The sequence below is a fragment of the Plecotus auritus genome, assembly GCF_963455305.1.
Source record: "Plecotus auritus genome assembly, chromosome: 9".
In the NCBI taxonomy this organism is placed as follows: domain Eukaryota; kingdom Metazoa; phylum Chordata; class Mammalia; order Chiroptera; family Vespertilionidae; genus Plecotus; species Plecotus auritus.
Genome location: NC_137783.1, coordinates 47,063,630 through 47,085,268, shown reverse-complemented (window position 1 = coordinate 47,085,268; position 21,639 = coordinate 47,063,630). Strand labels below are relative to the sequence as shown.

General features: G+C 41.7%; 1 protein-coding gene across 1 annotated transcript in view; it reads left to right on the top strand.

Moving 5' to 3' along the window:
* CFAP70 (cilia and flagella associated protein 70) overlaps positions 1–21,639 on the top strand; it is a gene marked incomplete at its 5' end in the record, with an annotated part of 105,526 nt that overhangs the window by 18,460 nt on the left and 65,427 nt on the right. Inside the window, 4 exon segments of the mRNA XM_080642132.1 lie at positions 4,388–4,405; positions 4,407–4,568; positions 14,488–14,670; positions 16,813–16,907. Coding sequence (XP_080498258.1) covers positions 4,388–4,405; positions 4,407–4,568; positions 14,488–14,670; positions 16,813–16,907 — 458 coding nt within the window.

The window sequence follows — 21,639 nt, the reverse complement described above, 5'->3', positions numbered from 1 at the left end:
ACTAATTTTATATTTAAACAAGATTCCGAGACTAAAGTTATATAAAACGTGCACTTGGAAAGGAGATTCCAGTTCACCTTCCAATATTCCCTGTCTTGATTAATACAAGTTAGAAACCTTAGGGACATTTACTTCTCTTCTCAGAGACATATTGACCAGAGGTGTCAGATTCTTCAGTGACTCTTTCTTAAAATCTTTCCTTCCTTTGGCATTCTGATTTCCTACTCTCTTACCATTGCCTTTTCATGTTCCTGCACTAGATCTCTCCTCTGCCTGTCCCTTAAGTACAAAAGGTCTATTCTTGGCCACCAACTGTTCTTTGTGTGCATACTCCTGGGAGTGGTGTGGAGTTATCCATGATTTTAAAAGCCACCAGTATGTTGAAGACTTCTAATTCAACAGCTTCAACCCAGACCCCTCTCCTGAATTCCAGAATATCAGCCTTTACAACCACCTGCTGGATTTCTCTAATGATATCACATATCACCTAAAACTCAACATTCCGAACTAAACTCAGTTTCCTCCCTTAAACTTACTCTTGCTTTTATCTTAGTTATTTTGACTAGTGGCATCACCCATTTGTGAAATCAAAGGACATAACAGAACCTACGTTATATCCATGACTGCTCCTCCAGACCCTAAGTACAACCAATTTTAAAATCTGTCTCTCACCAAATTCAACCTTTTCTATATCCTAAGCACCTTTGGACTCTGTCTCCTTAGCTTCATTCATACTTTATTGTCTTATTAGAGGCCCGGTGCACAAAATTCATGCACTCGGTGGTGGGGGGGTGTCCTTCAGCCTGGCCTGCACCCTCTTGCAGTCCAGGAGCCTTTGGGGGATGTCTGACTGCTGCGCTCGCCAACTGTGAGCCTAGCTTCTGGCTGAGCAGTGCTCCCCCTGTGGGAGTGCACTGACCACCAGGGGGCAACTCCTGCATTGAGCGTCTGCCCTCTGGTGGTTAGTGCATGTCATAGTGACTGGTCGTTCTGCTGTCAGGCCAAAACCAGCTCTCAGACATCCCTCAAGGGGTCCCAGATTGCGAGAGGGTGCAGGGCAGGCCAAAGGACCCCAACAGTGCACGATCAGGGCTGGGGAGGGACAGGAAGTTGGCAAGCCGGGGAGGGACCGCGGGAGGGCTCCAGGTGGTCAGTGCATGTCATAGCGACTGGTTGACTGGTCTATTGTCTGCCCCCTGGTGGTCAGTGCACATCATAGAGGGGGGTTGAGTGGCCTTAGCATATCATTAGCATATCATTAGCATATTATGCTTTGATTGGTTGAAAGGCTCACTGGACAACCAGACACTTAGCATATTAGGCTTTTATTATCCTATTAATAAAAGTCTATATGGTCATAACACCCTCACGCCATGAGACTCTCACGCTGTAATGAGCGATCACTAGGAGGCTGCATGCGCAGCAGATGTGCACAGGTGGGCGGGGGCTTGACGCTGCATGCGCAGCATGGAGGCGGATCCCATGGCTCCGGCCTACCTCTTTGGGGCAATCCATCGAGGAATGCCGGGTGGGTGGGCAGGGCCTACCTCTTTGGGGCGATCGATCGCGGGGCTCCTGCACTGTGAGAGGGTACAAGCCAGGCTGGGGGACACCCCCCCCAGTGCACGAATTTCATGCACTGGGCCTCTAGTATAGGATAATTGCTCACCTGAAACATTACAAGTAGCCTTGTAACTGCCCTTACTTCCCTCTAGTTCAGCCTTCCCACTCTTTGCAGAGTGACTTAAAAGTGAATATGATCACATCTCTTCCCTAGCTTAGCTCTGTGTGGTTCATAGATTCACCCACTGCTTCCATGTTAAGGTCTAGATTCCTTAGTAGGCTTTATGATATGAGCCTGCCACTTGTTTAATCTCATCTCTCAGCACACTCCTCCTTGTGCTTTATCCTATCTAATAAAGAGGGAATATGCTAATTGACCATCACTCCATCACAAAGATGGCTGCACCCACAGCTGAGGCCAAGTTCCCATAAGGAGCCTTAATGAGCAATCAACAGGGACCTGAGGCTACGCCCTCCCCCACCCCCGTGGGGCTTGACAGGGGACCTCAGGCCACATCCCCCACCCGGCAGGGCTTGACAGGGGACCTCAGGCTGTGCCCCCCGCCCTGGTGTCAGGCTGGGGGACCTCAGGCCTCGCCCCTCGCCCCAGCGCCAGGCCGGGGGACCTCAGGCTGCGCCCCCCACCAGGTGGGGCTTGACAGAGGACTTCAGGCCACGCTCCCCACCCTGGCACCAGGCCAGGGGACCTCAGACCGCACCCCCCACCTGGCGGGGCTTGACGGGGGACCTAAGGCTGTGCCCCCCCATCCCAGCACCATGCCAGGGGACCTGAGGCTGTGCCCCCCTGCCTGGCTGGGCTTGACAGGGGACCTCAAACCATGCCCCCCACCCAGCAGGGCTTGACAGGGGAACTCAAGGTGCACCCCCACTGCTGGGTCAGGGGAACTCAGGTCATGCCCCCTGCCCAGTGGGACTTGATGGGGGACCTGAGGCTGTGCCCCCCTGCTGGTGGGGCTTGATGGGGGACCTAAGGCTGCGCCCCCCTCCCGGTGCTGGGCCAGGGGACCTGAGGCTGTGCCCCCCCCGCCTGGCAGGGCTTGATGGAGCACCTCAGGCCATGCTCCCCACCCAGTGGGGCTTGACGGGGGACCTCAAGGCATGCCCCCCGCCCTGGTATGGGCTGGGGGACCTCAGGCCACACCCCCCATCCTGGCACTGGGCCAGGGGACCTGAGGCTATGCCCTTTGCCCGGCGGGGCTTAACAAGGGTAGGACTGGCCGGGTTTGGATCTAGCCAAATGCGGGGTGGGGAGGGGGGGAGCATGCAGCTGGGTCTGTGTCTCACACGATTTTGAGGTGCATGTGGGTGGGCAGGGACTTGACTCTGGGTCCCGTGGTGCGCCCCAGACTCTGACAGGAGGAAGGTTTTCAAATACATTTTACTAATTTTCTTTCATCTCTGACACTTCTATTATAGAGAAAGGACAAATAGCAATATTAAATTATTTCCTCTAATTAATCCCCTTTTAATGTGCACGAATTTCGTGCACTGGGCCACTAGTATTCTAAAACCCTGAACTACTTTACACCTGAACTGAGTACAACATGCTGTTTCAATATCACTTTACACAAAACTCTTCTTTTTGTTCAGAGTTATTTTCTCTTTTCTTCCTGTGCTTGTCGAGATTCTGAATTCCTGTTCATCTTGTAAAAGTTAACTCAGATGTTACCATCTCTTACTCCTCTCCACCCCAATAATTAATTATTCACTTCCTCATTGGGCATTTTGTACAGGTCTTTATCATAAACCATGGAATTATAGCATGAATTCCATGATGAATGAGGCCATGTCTTCTTCATCTTTATATTTCTAGTGCTATAATAAAGTGCCTGACATATAAGTACACATTTTAAACCTACTTTTTATTGTATACTATATAAAAGTATCATATATTCATATATGTCTATACCTACATATGGATATATACATATATATTTGAAAAAATAGTTCTTATTAAAAAGCACTACATTTACCAAATCAGAAATTCTATTGGAGAAATAACTTGGGAATTTCCCATTAGCACGGATACTAAATTCTTTAATAACATTATTAATTGTTCTTATTAATATTGACTTCTAAGAAATAAAATGAAAATGAACCAATTCTTGTCTCTTCTCTGTTCTGTTTTTTTTTTTTTTAAAAAAAACTAGTTGTCTTGACTGCCCTACTTGGGTACATTATTAACGTCAAATTCTTGGCAGCCCCTCTAAAAAATTCATTCCTTTTGCTTACTCATGCTGCCAAAAAACAAACACTTTTTTATATTTGAAAAATAACAATATATTAAAGAATATCATTTTCAAATATTTCATAAAACAGTTTTTTAAAAAGCACTACATTTGAATTACAGAATAAACATAAAATATAGACTAGCAAAAAAAGTACCCCAGTCTCACTCACTCATGTGCAACCACTATTAATATTTCAGTATAGAACCTTCCAATTCCTCTTCTATATGTATTTGTATACATACTTGACCTGAGCATGGTAGAAGGGAAGCACTCTAGCTTAGGGTCTTTCCTTGGCTCTGTCTCTGTCCAAATAACCAGAGAAAGTTATTTGAATCCGCTGTATGAAATAAACTTGACCATTTTACCTTGAACAATGATGTAATATTCAAAGGAGATAGGAAAAAATATTCAAGTGAGATAAGGAGGTCTCTGGCATTTTCAAAATGTTGCTTAATTTTATTTTTGACAGCAGTGTAGTCTTTCTGTATTTTAGTTTTAATTCCAGTTTGTTCCTGGGAGCATGCCCGTGCAGCATCCACTGACTCTGCCGCCATTTTTATTCTCATCTCCAGCCATGCAGTCTTGAAGTTAAAGGTATCTGTGGCAGAGCCATTATTGACGGCAGCCCAGATCTCAGGAGGAAATTTACTAAAGGTCACATTGGAGGCTGCCTACTCTGTGCCTGAATCCTTCGTGCCAGCAGGGCCTGTGCAGAACTACATGGTTGGTCTGCAAGTTCCATCAACTGGAGAGGCTAAAGCCCTATAGCTACATATTTATATACTAGAGGCCCGGTGCACGAAATTCGTGCATGGGGGGGGGGGGCAGTGTCCCTCAGCCCGACCTGTACCCTCTCCAACGCAGGAGCCCTTGGAGAGGGTACTGACAGTTGGACATCCCTCTCACAATCCGGGACCTCTGGCTCCTAACTGCTCACCTGCCTGCCTGCCCTAACCCACTCTGCCTGCTGTGCCTGATCCCCCTAACTGCCCTCCCCTGCCAGCCACTCGGTCACCCCTATTGACTTTAAAAAAAAAATCATCCCTTTCACACACAATTGTATTTGACTTCCTTATTGGCTTCTCCCTCTCACACAATTTTTCTCTCTCCTTTATGTAACACTTTTTCCTACTGAACTCATCATTTATAAACTTTTCTTTCCTCCTTATTTCCTACTTCTGTTCCATCATCCTTCTTCCCATCTTTCTCCTACCCTCCCTCCCTCCCCACATTCCTTCTTTCCTTTATCTTTACCCCTTCACTCCTTCCCCCTTTTCTTCCTTCCCACCCTAATTTTTTCTTCACTTCCTCCCTCGGACCTGCTTTGCTCCCTGCCCATTTCTTCCTTCTTCCCATACTCCTTTTAAGCTCTACTGGCTCCCCTTTAAAACTTTTCTTCTCTCCCTTTCTCTCTCATCCTACCTTTCCCATACACTCTACTTACTTCCACTGCTTTAAAATCTATCTACCTACCTGCCTAATTATTCACTATCTTTTTTTTTCTGACTCCTACTTTTAAAATCTGCCCCCAGTACACAACTATACTTGATTTTCATTATAGCTCCTACAGTTCACTCATGCATCCTCTTTCCTTCTTTAACTCTGTTCTCTACTGACTCCTTTATAAAGTTCTTCCCTCCCTCCTTCTCTTCCTCCCCACCTCCCCCCTCCTCCTTTACTCTTTTTTTAAAAAAAATATATTTTATTGATATTTTACAGAGAGGAAGGGAGAGGGATAGAGAGCTAGAAACATCGATGAGAGAGGAAACATCGATCAGTTGCCTCCTGCACACCCCCCACTGGGGATGTGCCCACAACCAAGGTACATGCCCTTGACCAAAATCAAACCCGGGACCCCTCAGTCCGCAGGCCGACGCTCTATCCACTGAGCCAAACCGGTTTCAGCCCTCCTTTACTCTTTTACTCTTTTTACAGGCTAATTAAAAATTCTATGCTTTTCGTCCTTAGTACTGACTGCTTTCCTCTCTGGGACCTGTAGCCCCCTCTGTTTGGGCACTCGGGCCCCTCTCGCACTGGCTTTGAGGGGCTGAGTGATGAAGCAGCTGTGTCTTGCCTATTGCCCGCACCTCGCCCCTCCGAGTTGGGGGAGGGTCCAGCTGGCTTGGGCCGGCATCGAGGGGACCACAGCGTTATGTGCATGCATGAGCATTCATGCGCACGTGAGTCTTTTCTCCTGTTGAGTGCTGAAGCGGGGGGGGGGGGGGGGGGGGGGGGGGGGGGGGGAGGGGAGGACGCGGAGGCCTTTCCCACCCCCCAGCGTGCCTGTTCCCATGCCTCGAGCAGCTCTCCGTCCACTCCCCTCCTGCTTGCGCAGGCATGGTTGGGCCCGGCTTGTCCTGGGGGCATTCTGTCCAGGATGTGAGCCCCCCTGTCTGGGTTGGACCGGGCAGATGAATGAATGGACAGCTGGAGAAAGCTGCGGCGGCTTCCCTGTGGTGTGAGGGTCGCCTGTGCACTCTCTGTTGTTATGCCCGGCCCCTTCCTTCATGGTGTTGGGTTCCACACCCTCTGGATTTGGGTGCGCGACCCCTCCCGGGAGTCACCACTGATGCGTGCACCCCCCAGTTGGCGTCTGCCAACCACACCCCAAGAACCTTCCTTCTGCCGTGTGGGTGTCGCCCCTCAGCTCCCCCCACCTCAGGGGGGGGAGTTGGTGGCATCCCAGGCAGAGTGCTCTCCGATGGGGCGGGGTGTCGCTGGGGTGTTTGTCCCGCGAGGGTGTTTGTTGTGCACCCAGGAGAAAAAGAGGACTCTGGCACCGGGGGCAGGGAAGCCAGCCTCACACAAGTCCACGCACCTGCTGGTCTGTCAATATGCAAATTGGTCGTTACTGCGACACTGTAAAGGACAATTTGCATATTACCTCTTTATTATATAGATATTTAAACTCTCACATGGCATCTCTTCTTCACCTGCTAAGATTTCATTTAAAGCAAGCTCTGCTAATGGCTGAGATTTATTTTAGGCTTAAAAAATAAAGTTTACTTCTGTTTTATAAGTAGATGTTTATGTTTATAGTTTATATATTATATATAATTAGTATAGATTATATATAATTTATATCAATAAATACTTTATGATGGAAATATGTAAAATATCTTTAAACTGACAACTTTTGGATGTATTTCTAAGATTACCTTATGTATATGTTTTTTGGATTTTGTATAATGTACTTTATATAAAAAACTCCCTCTTGCCCTGGCCAGTGTGGCTCAGTTGGTTGGAGTACCATCCTGTACACTTGAAAGGTCACAGGTTCAATTCCCTGTCAGGGCACATACCCAGGTTGTTGATCCTTTGTTGGGGTGGGGGCAGGAGGCAACTAATCTCTGTTCACTCACACATCAATGGTTCATTCACTCTCTCTCTCCTGTCCTCTCTCTCTAAAGTCAATAAAAGCATGTCATCAGTGAGAATTAAAAAAACAACAACTTTCCCTTAATTCCAGATTATTTTCTTAGTCTAAATTTCTATAGAATGATTGTGTATGGATCTTTTGAGGCTCTTGATAGAGATTTCCAAACTGCTCACTAAAAGGGTGTAATTAGTTAATACTCCCACCTGTTGTATTGCCACTTTAAATTTTCAGTATAGAACCCTCCGATTCCTCTTCAGCATTTTACATCCCATCAGCTGTGCACAAGGTTCCAATTTCTCCACATCCTTGCTAACACTTATTTTCTGTTTGTTTGTTTTTTAAATAAAAGACAATGTCACAGGTGTGAAGTGGCATCTCCTTGTGGTTTTGATTTGCATTTCCAAATGACTAATGATTTTGAACATCTTTTCATGTGCTTAATGGCCATTTGTATTTTTTTGGTGGTCGGGGCGATATATATTCAAGTCCTTTGCCCATTCTTGAATCATTTTTGTTCTTGTTGAGTCTTTGGAGTTCTCTGTATATTTTTAACTATTAATCCCTTATCAGGTATGTAATTTGCAAATATTTTCTCCCATTCTATGGGTTATCTTTTTTACTCTGTTGTATCTTTTTTATTTTATTAAACGTATTACTGTGACATTGGTTAATAGGGTCATATAGGTTTCAAGTGTACATTTCTATAATACATGCTCTGCATATTGCATTGTGTGCCCACTAACCAAATTCAAATCATCTTCTGTCACCATATATTTGACTCCTTTACCTGATACTAGCCCCTCATCCTCTTCCCTCTGGTAGCCACCATACTGTTGTCTATCTGTGTTTATGAGTTTCAGTTTTATATCCCACAAATGGATGAAATCATATGGTTCTTAGCTTGTTCTGACTGTCTTATTTTGTTTAGCACATATTGCCAGGGTCCATCCATGTTGTTGCAACAGGCAGTATTTCATCTTATGGCTGAGTACTATTCCATAGTATATATGTACCATATCTTCATTATTCAATTGTCTATTGAAGGACACTTTGTCTACATGTCTTAGTCACTGTGACTAATACTACAATGAACATAAAGGTGCATAAATCTTTGCAAATAAATATTTACTAGTTTTTTGGGTAGATACCCAGAAGAGGTATTCCTGGGTCATATGTTAACTCTATTCTTAATTTTTTGAGGAACCACCATACTGTTTTTCATAGTGGTTGTACTAGTTTACATTCCTACCAGCAGTCAAGTGAGAGTTCCTTTTTCTCCACAACCTCTCCAACACTTGTTATTACCTGTGTTGCTGATAATAACCATTCTAATAGATGTGAGGTGGTATTTCATTGTAGTTTTGATTTGTGTTTTCCTAACTAGAAATTCGTGCACTTGGGGAGAGGGGTTGTCCCTCAGGCCGCCTGCACCCTCTTACACTCTGGGAGCCCTCGGAGGATGTCCGACCGCCGCAGCGGTGGGAGAGGCTCCTGCCACCGCTGCTGCACTAGCCAGCCGTGAGCCTGGCTTCTGGCTGAGCAGCACTCCCACTGTGGGAGCTCACTGACCACCAGGGGGCAGCTCCTGCATTGAGCATCTGCCACCTGGTGGTCAGTACGCATCATGGCGACTGGTCATTCCGCTGTTGGGCCGAAACCGGCTCTCAGACATCCCCAGAGGGGTCCCAGATAACAAGAAGGCGCAGGCCAGGCCGAGGGACCCCACTGGTGCACGATGGGGGCTGGGGAGGGACACAGGAGGTTGGTCAGCCGGAAAGGGACAGTGGGAAGGCTCCAGGAAGTGTCTGGCCCATCTCGCTCAGTCCTGATCGGCGGGACCCCAGCAACAAGGTCACCTACTGGTCAGAGCATCTGCCCCCCTTGGTCAGTGCATGTCATAGGGAGCAGTTGAGCGGCCTTAGCATATCATTAGCATATTATGCTTTGATTGGTTGAACGGCTGACTGGAGGACCAGACACTTAGCATATTAGGCTCTTATTATATAGGATAGCTAATGAAGTTGAACATCTTTTCATATATCTGATGGCTGTTTTGTATGTCTTCTTGGGAGAGGTGTCTGTTGAGATCCTCTGTCCATTTTTTTTTTTTAATTTTTAAAAATATATTTTATTGATTTTTTACAGAGAGGAATGGAGAGGGAGAGAGAGTTAGAAACATCGATGAGAGAGAAACATCAATCAGCTGCCTCCTGCACACTCCCCACTGGGGATGTGCCCGCAACCGAGGTACATGCCCTTGACCGGAATCGAACCTGGGACCCTTGAGTCTGCAGGTCGATGCTCCATCCACTGAGCCAAGTCTGATAGGACCTCTGTCGATTTTTTAATTGGATAGTTTGTTTGGTGATGAGTTGTATGAGTTCTTTATATATTTTGGATACTAACCCCCTGTCTGAGCTGTTGTTTGCAAATATAATCTTCCAGTTGGTTTATTTTACTGTGCAGAAGCTTTTTAGTTTGATATAATTCCATTCATTTATTTTTGCCTTTATTTCCCTTGCTTTTGGGGTCAAATTCATAAAATGTTCTCTATGACCAAGGTCTTTAAGTTTAGTACCTATGTTTTCTTCTATGTGCTTTATTATTTCAGGTCTTATATTTAGGTCTTTGATCCATTTTGAGTTAATTTTTGTGTATGGTGACAAGTAGCAGTTTAGTTTCATTCTTTTGCATGTAGCTTTCCAGTTTCCCCAGCACCATTTATCGAAGAGGCTTTCTTTTCTCTATTATATGTTTTTGGCTCCTTTGTCAAAAATTACTTGACCAAATACATGTGGGTTTATTTCTGGGCTCTCAATTCTATTCTATTGGTCTGTATGACTGCTTCTCTGTCAATACCAGGCTGTTTTGATTATTGTTGCTTTGTAGTATAATTTGAAGTCAAGTAGTGTGATACCTCTGGCTTAGTTCTTTTTTTCTCAGGATTGCTTTGGCTAATCGGGATCTTTTGCAGTTCCATGCAATCTGATGATTTTTTGTTCTATTTCTCTAAAAAATGACATTGGGATTTTTATGGGAATTGCATTAAATCTATTGCAATATTGCAATGTTTAACTGTGTTGATTCTTCCTATTCATGAACACAGAATGTCTTTCCATTTCATTGTGTCTTTTTAGTATATAGGTTCTTTACATCCTTTGTTAAGCATACTCGTTAGGTATTTTATTCTGTTGGTTGCAATTGCAAAAGAAAATGTGTTGTTTTTTTTCCTGAAGTTTCATTGTTAGTATATAGAAAAACAGTGAATTTTTATACATTGATTTTGTATCCTGCAAGTGTATTGTTTCTTACAGTTTTTGGTGGAGTCTTTAGAGTTTTATATATACAGAATAATGTCATCTGCAAAAAAAAAATAACACTTTTATTTCGTCTTTCCAAATTGCCTTTTATTTCTTTCTCTTACCTGATTGTTCTGGCTAGGACTTCCAGAAGTATCTTGAATAAGAATAGTGAGACTGGACATCCTTGTTTTGCTCCTGATCTTAGAGGAAAAGCTTTCAGTTTTTCACCATTGAATATGATATTGGCTGAGGGTTTGTCACATATAGCCTTTATCATGTTGAGGTACTTTTCTTCTATGCCTATTTTATTGAGAGTTTTAATCATAAATGGACATTTTATCTTATCAAATGCTTTTTCTGCATCTATTGATAAGACCATATGATTTTATCCTTTGTTTTGTTAATGTGTTATATTACATTGTTTGATTTGCATATGTTGAACCATCCTTGTGCCTCTGGAATGAACCCACTTGATCGTGATGTATTATATTTTTAGTGAATTGTTGTATTCGAATTGTTAGTATTCTGTTTAAGATTTTTGCATGTATATTACTCAGAGATATTGGTCTGTAGTTTTCTTTTTTAGTGTTATCCTTACCAGGTTTTGGTATCAGGGTTATGATAGCCTCAAAAAAAGTTGGGAAGTTTTGCCTCTCTAAATTTTTTGGAAGAGTTTGCGAAGGATAGGTATCAAATCTTCTTTGAATGTTTGGCAGAATTCACTAGTAGAACCATATGGTCCTGGAATTTTATATTTTGGGAGGTTTTTGATGGTTGTTTTAATTTTCTCACTGTTTATCAGTCTATTTCGATTTTCCATTTCTTCCTGATTCAGTCTAGGAAGGTTATAGATTTCTAGAAACTTATCTGTCTTCTAGGTTATTGAATTTGGTGGCATATAATCTTTCATAGTATTCTAGTATGATTCTTTGTATATCAGTGATATCTGTAGTAACTTCTTTTTCAATTTTGTTTATATGAGTCTTTTCTCTTTTTTTCCTAGTGAGTCTAGCCAGGGGTTTATCAATTTTATTAATCTTCTCTTTTTAAAATACATATATATTGATTTCAGAGAGAGGGATAGAGACACAGAAATATCAATGATGAGAGAGTATCATTGATGGGCTGACTCCCACATGCTCCCCACTGGGGATCAAGCTCACAACCCAGGCATGTGCCCTGACTGGAATCAAACTATGACTTCCTGGTTCATAGGTTGATATCAACCCCTTAGCCACATCAGCCAGGCTAATTTTTTCAGAGAACCAGTTTTTTATTGTATTAACTTTTTTGTATAGTCTTTTTGTTCTCTATTTCATTCAATTCTGCTCTAATTTTTATTACGTCCTTTCTTCTGCTGACTTTGGGTTCCTTTTGTTCTTCTTTTTCTAGTACTTTAAGATGTAATGTTAGATTGTTTACAGGATATTTTTCATTTTCTTTCCAAGCTGCCTCACTACCTTGGTTATTCATGGTATTTGATGGATTCCTTCTCTGTCTAGGCATCAATGGGTGAGTGGCATTTCTCTAGCAGATTAATACAAAGAGGTCTTTATATTCTTTTCTGATAGATGACACTGAACCACAAGCATTTTTAGCTCTGAAATCCTAGTGCCAACCCCGAGTTTCTGGCTTCGATCAGCTTCTTTGTTGTTTTGCCCTCCCAGTAATGGTGACATTGTGTTCTCTGTGGGGTCCCCCCTATGCCCCAATCCTGGGATGGGCCATAGAGTACACCTTTTGCTCAGGGAGATATGTGATTCTGGATTCCTTTCCTCTCTAGGTAGAGCCCCACCATGAGCTCCCAGCTGCCAACTAAATTCCTGGCTTATAAAGCCCCTCTCCCTTTTTGCCTCCCCCTTTTGCTCCACTTGCCCACCTCTAGATATTTCAATGTGTGAATCTTCCAGGTGTATTTGTACATTGAACAGGAAATCCTTTGTTGAGTTAGAGCTGTTCAAATTGTTGAAACTTCAAGGGGAGAGGCCAAGGGGATCTCTCACATTGCCATTCCTCTGATATCACCCCAGTATCTTTTGTTCTACAAAAGATTTTAATTTTGATCAAGTGCAGTTTGTCCATGTTTTCTTTTGTTGTTCATAAGAAATAAATCATTGCTAAACCCAATGACATGAATCTTTTCCCCTCTGTTTTCTTCTAAGAGTTGTATAGTTTAGGTTTAGGCCTTTGATCCATTTTGAATTAATTTTTGTATATGATGTTAGGTAAGGGTCCAACTTCATTCTTTTTCACATAGATAACTAGTTTCCTAGCACTATTTGTTGAAAAGACTGTTCTGTACCCATTGAATGGTCTTGGCACCATTAATTTTATAATTTTTGCCAATATTTATATTGTTTTTATAGAGGAGTAGATTTTAAAGTCTTTCCTCTGCCATTCTAGAAATATCCCTTCTTCACAAACATTTTTAAACTTAAAATAAAGAACTAGAATAGTTGAGTTATAGAGTATGCCAATTTAAAATTTTACTAGATACTACAAACTTTCCATAATTCCATCAACTATATATAAAAATACCATTCCCTTAACAATATTTACACTTGATATTTTCAGACTTTGACTTTGCCAATGTATGGTATGACAAAAATGGTATGTCATTGTTTTAATGTGCATTTCACTTACTATTAATGATATCTAACATGTTTTTATTTAAATGTTAGATTTTCTAATTTTTCTTTCTATAAATTTTCTATTTACATCTTTACCAATTTCCTATTGCAAATATATTTTAGATAAATTATAAATATGGAAGTGCCTATATTTTAGGTCTTGTCAAATTTAAGTTTGTTTTTTAAAAGATAATTTTTAAAAAGCTACAACATAACCCTTATCTGTATAAAAGCCTAAGCAACTGAACGACCTGTTGCTATGATGCGCATTAACCACCAGGGGGCAGATGCTCAATGCAGGAGCTGCCCCCTGGTGGTCAGTGCGCTTCCACAGCCAACCTCCTGCGGTCCCTCCACCCAGCTGGCCGGCCTGACCAGCCCTAATCAGGACTGGGCAAGATGGCTCTGGTTGGCCCCAATCGCCGGCCAGGCTGAGGGACCCCAACTGTGCATGAATTCTATACACCAGGCCTCTAGTATAAATATAAAATGACAAAAAGGTTTTAAATCAGTTCAAAGGAGAATCTGAAGAAATGACCCATATATAAGCAATCAGGACTATTGAAATGAAGTTTTTTCCTTTATTGGTTTTTAAAGAGAGAGGAAGGAAGGGGGATAGAGAGTTAGAAACATTACTGAGAGAGAAACATCATTGATCAGCTGCCTCCTGCACACCCCCTCCTGGGGATTGAGCCTGCAACCCAGGCATGTGCCCTGATGGAGAATCGAACCTCTTGGTTCCTGGATCCATGTTCAACCTCTGAACAACACTGGCTGGGTGAAATGAATCTGTTAATAATTCAAACCTTGTTATCAGCCACAGGGCAATAATCATTTATATCTCCACTGGACAAAGTACATTTGCATATCTATGGACAAGAATATTTTGGGTTATCATAAATTTTTAATAAATTACAAAATTATAAAATAGCACAAAGACAATGAAGGGCACAGGCCCTTCTACAGAATCAGATAATCACAGAAGGGTCTGTTAGATAATACCCAGCATTGCATTGAAAAGACACTTCAAGCCCTGACTAGTGTGGTTAAGTGGTTAGAGCATCAACCTGCACACCAAATGGCCTTGGGTTTGATTTCTGGTCAAGGGCAGGTACCTGGGTTGCAGATTCAATCTCTGGCACTGATCGTGGCTCGTGAGGGAGTTAACCAATTGATGTGTCTGCCTCACCTTGATGTTTCTGTGTCTCTCCCCATCCCTTCCACTTTCTCTAAAAATCAATGGAAAAAAATATCCTTGGGTGAGGATTAACAAAAACAATAATATGACATTTAATTAATCCATTTTGTCCATTTCAAAGTCTTTTACAAAATCTCCTGATGTATGGTATTTATTTCTGCAGAAAGACTATCCTATTTTCTTCAAGAATGGAACTCTGAAGCTTGGAGGGGAAAGAGAACCTACTCCCCGGCCCAAAAAATGGCCTATTGCCAACATTCTGGCTCCAGGAGCTAATAACATTCCTGATGCATTCATCATTGGTGGGCCCTATGAGGAAGAAGATGGAGAACTCAACCACCCTGAGGTGAAAGAGTTATTCAGCTTTTCTGTGATAAATTCAGTGTGACGTAAGATAAAATATTTTATGAATCACTATAATTTATTTGCATTATTACCTGTTAAAATGGAACGATTATATGCCAAAATAATACAGTTATCACCCTAGCTAGTTTGGCTCAGGTAGTAGTGTCTGTCTGCGAACTAAAGGGTCACGGGTTCAATTCTAGTCAAGGGCACATACCTCGATTGCAGTCTCTATCCCCAGCCCCTGGGAGACAACCAATCGATGTGTCTCTCTCATATCGATGTTTCTCTCTCTCTGTCTCACCCCCTCCCTTCCACACACTCTAAAAATCAATGGAAAAATATTCTCAGGTGAGGATTAACAACAACAAAAATAATAGTTATCTAATTCTGATTTAAAAGTCTCCTGACATCCTAAGTCCAGCAAACAAAATAATTGAATTAATTCAAATTTACCCTTTATTTTGTTTTATATATATATATTTTTGAGTAGGTAATAATACAGTCACAGGTCAAAATAAAAAATTAAGAAATATGCTGTTAAAGTCTCCCTCCTTCCTCCTAATTCCTTCCCAGATCATCACCTAGTAGCCATCTTTTTATAGTTTCTTATAGTTTCAGTGATATAATTTGTAAGACAAGGATGGTTAAATTACTTTCAATATCTGACACTAAATATTTTAAATAATAGAGATAAGGCTAAAATATTTGAAAAACATTGTGCAGTGTCTTTTCTCACTATTGAGATTATTGAAAATTTATATTGTTCTTAGATTTATATTTTCATTTAGAGCAGATATTTTATTTTAGATATTTAGATTTTATGTTATACTAGAGGCCCGGTGCACAAAATTCATGCACAGGGTGTGTGTGTGTGTGTGTGTGTCCCTCAGCCCAGCCTGCACCCTCTCCAATGTGGGATCCCTCTCACAATCCAGGACTCCTGGCTCCCAACCGCTCGCCTGCCTGCCTGCCTGATTGCCCCTAACCACTTCTGCCTGCCAGCCTGATCACCCCCTCACCACTCCCCTGCCAGCCTGATCAATGCCTAACTGCTCCCCTGCTGGCCCGATTGCCCCTAACTGCCCTCCCCTGCTGGCCTGGTCACCCCTAACTGTCCTCCCCTGCAGGGCATGTCCCCCCCCCCAACTGCCCTCCCCTGCAGGGCATGTCCCCCCCCAACTGCCCTCCCCTGCAGGGCATGTCCCCCCCCAAACTGCCCTCCCCTGCAGGCCTGGTCCCTCCCAACTGCCCTCCCCTGCTGGCCTGATCGCTCACAACTGCCCTCCCCTGCTGGCCATCTTGTGGTGGCCATCTTTGACCACATGGAGGTGGCCATCTTTGACTAGATGGGGGCAGCCATCTTGTGTGTTGGAGTGATGGTCAATTTGCATATTACCTCTTTATTATATAGGATTATATGGGATTTTAGTTAAAATCATTAATTCTGGCCTAAACCGGTTTGGCTCGGTGGATAGAGCGTCGGCCTGCGGACTGAAGGGTCCCGGGTTCGATTCCGGTCAGGGGCGTGTACCTTGGTTGCGGGCACATCCTCAGTGGAAGGTGTGCAGGAGGCAGCTGATCGATGTTTCTCTCTCATCGATGTTTCTAGCTCTCTATCCCTCTCCCTTCCTCTCTGTGAAATATCAATAAAATATGTTAAAAAAAAAATCATTAATTCTGAACCCTCGTTGCTCATTAGATTCACCTGGAAAGCTTTTAAAACAATAACAATGGCCAAGCCTTAACCCAGATCAATTACATAAGAATTTACTTTTAATATAATACCAATGTCCAGATGTTGATTATTTTTTTAAAGACACTCCCAAATAATTCTAACATGTGTTCAGGGTTGAGAATCACTGATTGAGGTTATGTGAATCAGTACTGGATCGATACAAGGATAATATAAGTAATTTATCTTATGTACTTCAGTAATAGTAAAGCACCCTAAAATTTTTTTTTAAGCACCCTAAAATTTAAGGTCGTGTAGTATCTACAGTTGTAGGCGCACTTATGGTAATAATAGTAGTAGTAATAAAAGTATTGTGATCAAATTCATTAAAAGAATGCCTCACTAATTGAGCAAGATGAAACCATGGCACATTGAGAGAACAAAAGTCTCTATCTTATTATTTTACAGGACAGGGAATTGAGGATCCAAGCAGAGTGCATAAAGAAAAGGATTACTTGGGACTTGGAAAGTCGTTGCTATCTTGATCCTCCTGCAGTGGTCAGGTAGGAAGAGGAAGGGAATCTAAACAGTAAAGACTGTAGGTGGGAAGAAATGTTGCTTTTGTTAGCTTTATCTACATTTGAGTTAAGGTGATCTGAGACTCTTTCATCGCATCTGCTAATAACAGAGGCTTCTAGTGATGGTGAATTAACAAAGGTAGGTTCTTATTTCCCTTTCAGATCAAAGAACTTCAGAGTTGGTATGTATGATGGCTCCTCAGTGTTATGAGGTATTTAGGCTCAATGTGTCTTTTTGCTCTACCTTCCTTAACATGTGCTTCCCACCACAGGGTTGTCTCATGGTCCAGAATGGCTGTTAGAGTGCCAATCTACACATTCCCATTCCTGGCAGAACACTGGAAGAGGAGGGTAGTGCTTATGGATAAAAAAAGGACACATGCTGGCCGTCTTAGCCCTTCTTATGGAACCTTCCTGGAATCCGACAACCTCTGTTTATTTCTCATTGGTCACCTCTAGATGCAAAAGAGGCTAGGAAATAAGTTTTTGTTGGATACATTGTTGCCCAGATTAAATCAGATTTAGATACTAAAAACACTATTGACATTGTATGGGTAACTATTAGTCTCTGATACAGTAACCTGGCAATCAGGGGAAGATGAGAAATAGAGGATTATCAACATATTTATAATCTGAATGAACTACTATTTTATTTTATTTTCAATTAATAGATTATTTTTAGAATTACAGAAAAATTGAGCAGATATTTTGGAGAGTTCCAGTATACCTCTAGTTCCCCACTTGATTGAGTGTATAAATAAATATACATTGTTGGATTTGATTTGCTGATATTTTGTTAAGATAACATTGTTCCTCTTATTACTTTTAACAAACAATTATCAACTTGATCAATTAAAAATTAAATAAAATAAAAAGAAATAGACCTGACTGATATTGTTCAGTAGTGGTTGGAGCATTGGCCTGTGACTGAAGGGTTACAGGTCTGATCCCCAGCCCCTGTTGGGGTGCATGCGGGAGGCAGCCAATATATGTGTCTCTCTCACATCTATGTTTCTCTTTCTATTTCTCTCTCTCTTTTTCTTCCTCCATCCCTTCCTCCCTCACTCCCTCCTACTCTCTCTGAAAAAATCAATGGAAAATATATCCTCAGGTGAGCTTGAAAAATAAATAACAAATGTCACCTTAATTTATTTCATTCTTTGTTTCTTTTCCTTTCTTTATATAGATTCAAATTTCTGACTTATAATTTTTCTTATCTCTGAATACTTGTAGCATTTCTTGTAAGGCAGGTCTACTGGCCACAAATTCCCTCCATTTTTGTTTGAGAAAATCTTTATTCTTGATTTTTTTCTTCACTTTAAAAAAAAAACATATTTTTATTGATTTCAGAGAGAGGAAGGGAGAGGGAGAGGGAGAGAAACATCCATGATGAGAGAGAATCTCGGATGGGCTGCCTCCTGCACGCCCCCTAGTGGATATCGAGCTTGCAACCCGGGCCTGTGCCCTGACTAGGAATCAAACCAGTGACCTCCTGGTTCCTGGGTTGACGCTCAACCACTGAGCCACGCTGGCCGGGCTTTCTTCACTTTTGAAGGATAATTCCTCTGGATACAGAATTCTAGGATGGTAGTTTGTCTCTTTCAGTACTTTAAATATTTCACTCTGCTCTCTTCTTACTTGCATGGATTCTGAAGAGGAGTCCAATGTAGTTCTTAACTTTGTTCCTCTATAGGAAAGGTGTCTCTCCCCCTCACCCCCCACTCTGGCTTCTTTCAAGATTTTTACTCTCTCTTTGGTTTTCTACAGTTTGAATATTATATACCTAGTTGTAGATTTTTTAGTATTTATTATGCTTGGTGTTCTCTGAGCTCCCTGGATCTATGGTTTGGTGTCTGTCATTACTTTGGTAAAATTCTTAGCCATTATGACCTCAAATAGATCTTTTGCTCCTTTCTCTCTTTCTGGTATACCTGTTTCATCTTTTGTAATTGTCCCATAGTTCTTGGATATTCTGTTATGATTTTTTTCAATTGTTTCCCTTTCCATTTCAGTTTGGGAAGTTTTTATTGACATATCTTCAAACTCACTAATTCTTTCCTCAGTTATGTCCAGTCTATTGATAAGCCCATCAAATGAATTCTTTATATTTGTTGCAGTGTTTTTTATTTCTAGCATTTTCTTTTGATTCTTTCTTAGTTTCCAGTCTCTCTGCTTACATTACCCATCTGTTCTTGCATGTTGTCTGCTTTTTCCATTAGAACACTTAACATGTTAGTCATAGTTATTTTAAATTCCCTATCTGTATCATAATTCCAAGATCTGTGTCATATCTGAGAATAGTTCTTATGCTAGCTTTATCTCTTCAGACTGTATTTTTCTTGCCTTTTAGGATTCCATGTAATTTTAATTTAATTTTTTTGAAGTTCATGAACATGATAATTTATTAATGACAGCACTCTTTTTGTTTTATTTTTATAAATCTTTATTGTTGAAAGTATTACATGTCTCCTTTTGCCCCCATTGACCCCCTCTAGCCCACCCCTGCCCCCCACTCCAGGCCTTACCATCCTATTGTCTGTGTCCATGGGTTATGCATACATGGCTGCAAGGTCTTTGATTGTTTACCTCCCACCCACCCACGCTCCCAGATACCTCACTCTGTTCCATGCTTCCGTGTCTCTGGATCCACTCCATTCATCAGTTTATTTTGTTAATTAGATTCCACATATGAGTGAAATCATGTGATACTTGTCTTTCTCTGACTGACTTATTTCACTTAGCATGACACTCTCCAGGTCCCTCCATGCTGTCTCAAAGGGTAAGAGATTCTTCTTCTTTTACTGCTGCATAGTATTCCATGGTGTAAATATACCACTGCTTTTTTTATCTACTCATCTACTGATGGGCACTTGGGCTGTTTCCAGATCTTAGCTATTGTAGATTATGCTGCTATGAACATAGGGGTGCATACATTCTTTCTGATTGGTGTTTCAGGTTTCTTAGGATATACTCCTAGAAGTGGGGTCACTGGGTCAAATGGCAGATCCATATTTAATTTTTTTAAAATATATTTTTATTGATTTTAGAAAGGAAGGAAGAGGGAGAGAGAGATTGAAACATCACTGATGAGAATCACCCATCAGCTGCCTCCTGCACGCCCCCCACTGGGGACCAAGCCCACAACCCAGGCATGTGCCCTTTCCTGGAATTGAACTTGGGACCCTTCAGTCCCCAGGCAGATGCTCTGTCCACTGAGCCAAACCAGCCAGTGCCATATTTAATTTTTTGAGGAAACTCCATACTGTTTTCCACAGTGGCTGCACCAGTCCTCATTCCCACCAGCAGTGTACTAGGGTTCCCTCTTCCCCTCATCCTAGTCAGTACTTGTCATTTGTTGATTTGTTGATGGTAGCCATTTTGACAGGTGTGAGGTGATACCTCATTGTCATTTTAATTTGCATCCCTTTGATGATCAGTGACTTCGAGCATTTTTCATATGTCTCTTGGCCATTTGTATGTCTACTTTGGAGAAGTGTCTACGTAGGTTCTTTGCCCATTTTTAAATTATTTAATGACAGTACTCTTGATCTTGTAATTTTTTATTGAAAGCTGGACTTTATGTACTGAGTAATATTTTTTGGTAATTAGGTTTTTTAATGTGCGATTTTATGTTAACCGGCTGTGCTTAATGTTTGCTCTACTTGTAGGTGCTAAAGGCTTCAGTTTCCTTTCTTTTTGTTCTTCCCCTGTTGTCTGTGGGTTGGCCTAAGAACTCTTTCTTAGATAGGGTCTGTGTTTTTCAGTCTCTCAGTTATAATCCACTGTTATTATAGTGAAATTATGTTGATGTAGTAGCAAGGTATTGGGGAGGAGAATTGTTCTATAATCCTATGATCAAATATCAGTATCTTAATAGGTTTGAGTCCCTGGGTTCTGACCTTCAGAACGTTTAATAGCCTTTTTTTCTTTCTGACCTTATGTGAGGCAGGAAACCTAGATGAGGCTGGAGGTACCTACTTGCCCTTCCCCAAGTCAGATAAAGCCCTGGTAAAGCAGTTTCCCTGAAAGAGTAGGCCTGTGTTACGGAGAACACTCGGCATATTTCAAAATGGTTACTTTTTCCTTCTCTCTACCTAAGAGGATTTTAATCCTATCTTCACTGTGAGAATCTGCTGAGCTCCTTGTTTTAAAATCTAAAAAAGTGTGGGGAACCTCTAGGAATGGGCCCCCAGGAGTTTTTAACTCTCTGGCTTATCCACACTCAGCCTCCAGCAATGTGTCAAAATTACCCTTAAATTGTTTCTACCTGTAACAGGACTCCAGTGGTTTCTGATCTCAGCTGTGATTCTCTGTACTTGACTGTCTCTCCAAATTTCAATGTGGCAATTTGCCCTGTGACCTTGTTTCTTAGATGGATCTAAGAAAAGTAGTTGATTTTCAGTTTGATTAGCTTTTTTTGTTTGTTGTGAGGAAAGTAATGAAACTTCTAAACTCTTTAGGTGCCAGTCAGCTGATACTGGAAGTCCTACTCCATTATCACAGTAGAGATTAACATATTTTCTACTATTTTTGCATATTTGTCTGATTATTTCTTTAGAAAATATCACTAGGAGTGGAATTTCTGGGTCAAAGATTATGAACATTTTAAGGCTTTTGATTCATATTGCCAAATTGCTCTAAAAATGTATAATTTGCTTCTGCTAGCAGTACAGAATTATTTTCAGAATTTTATAGATTTGAGAAAATTAAAAAAACC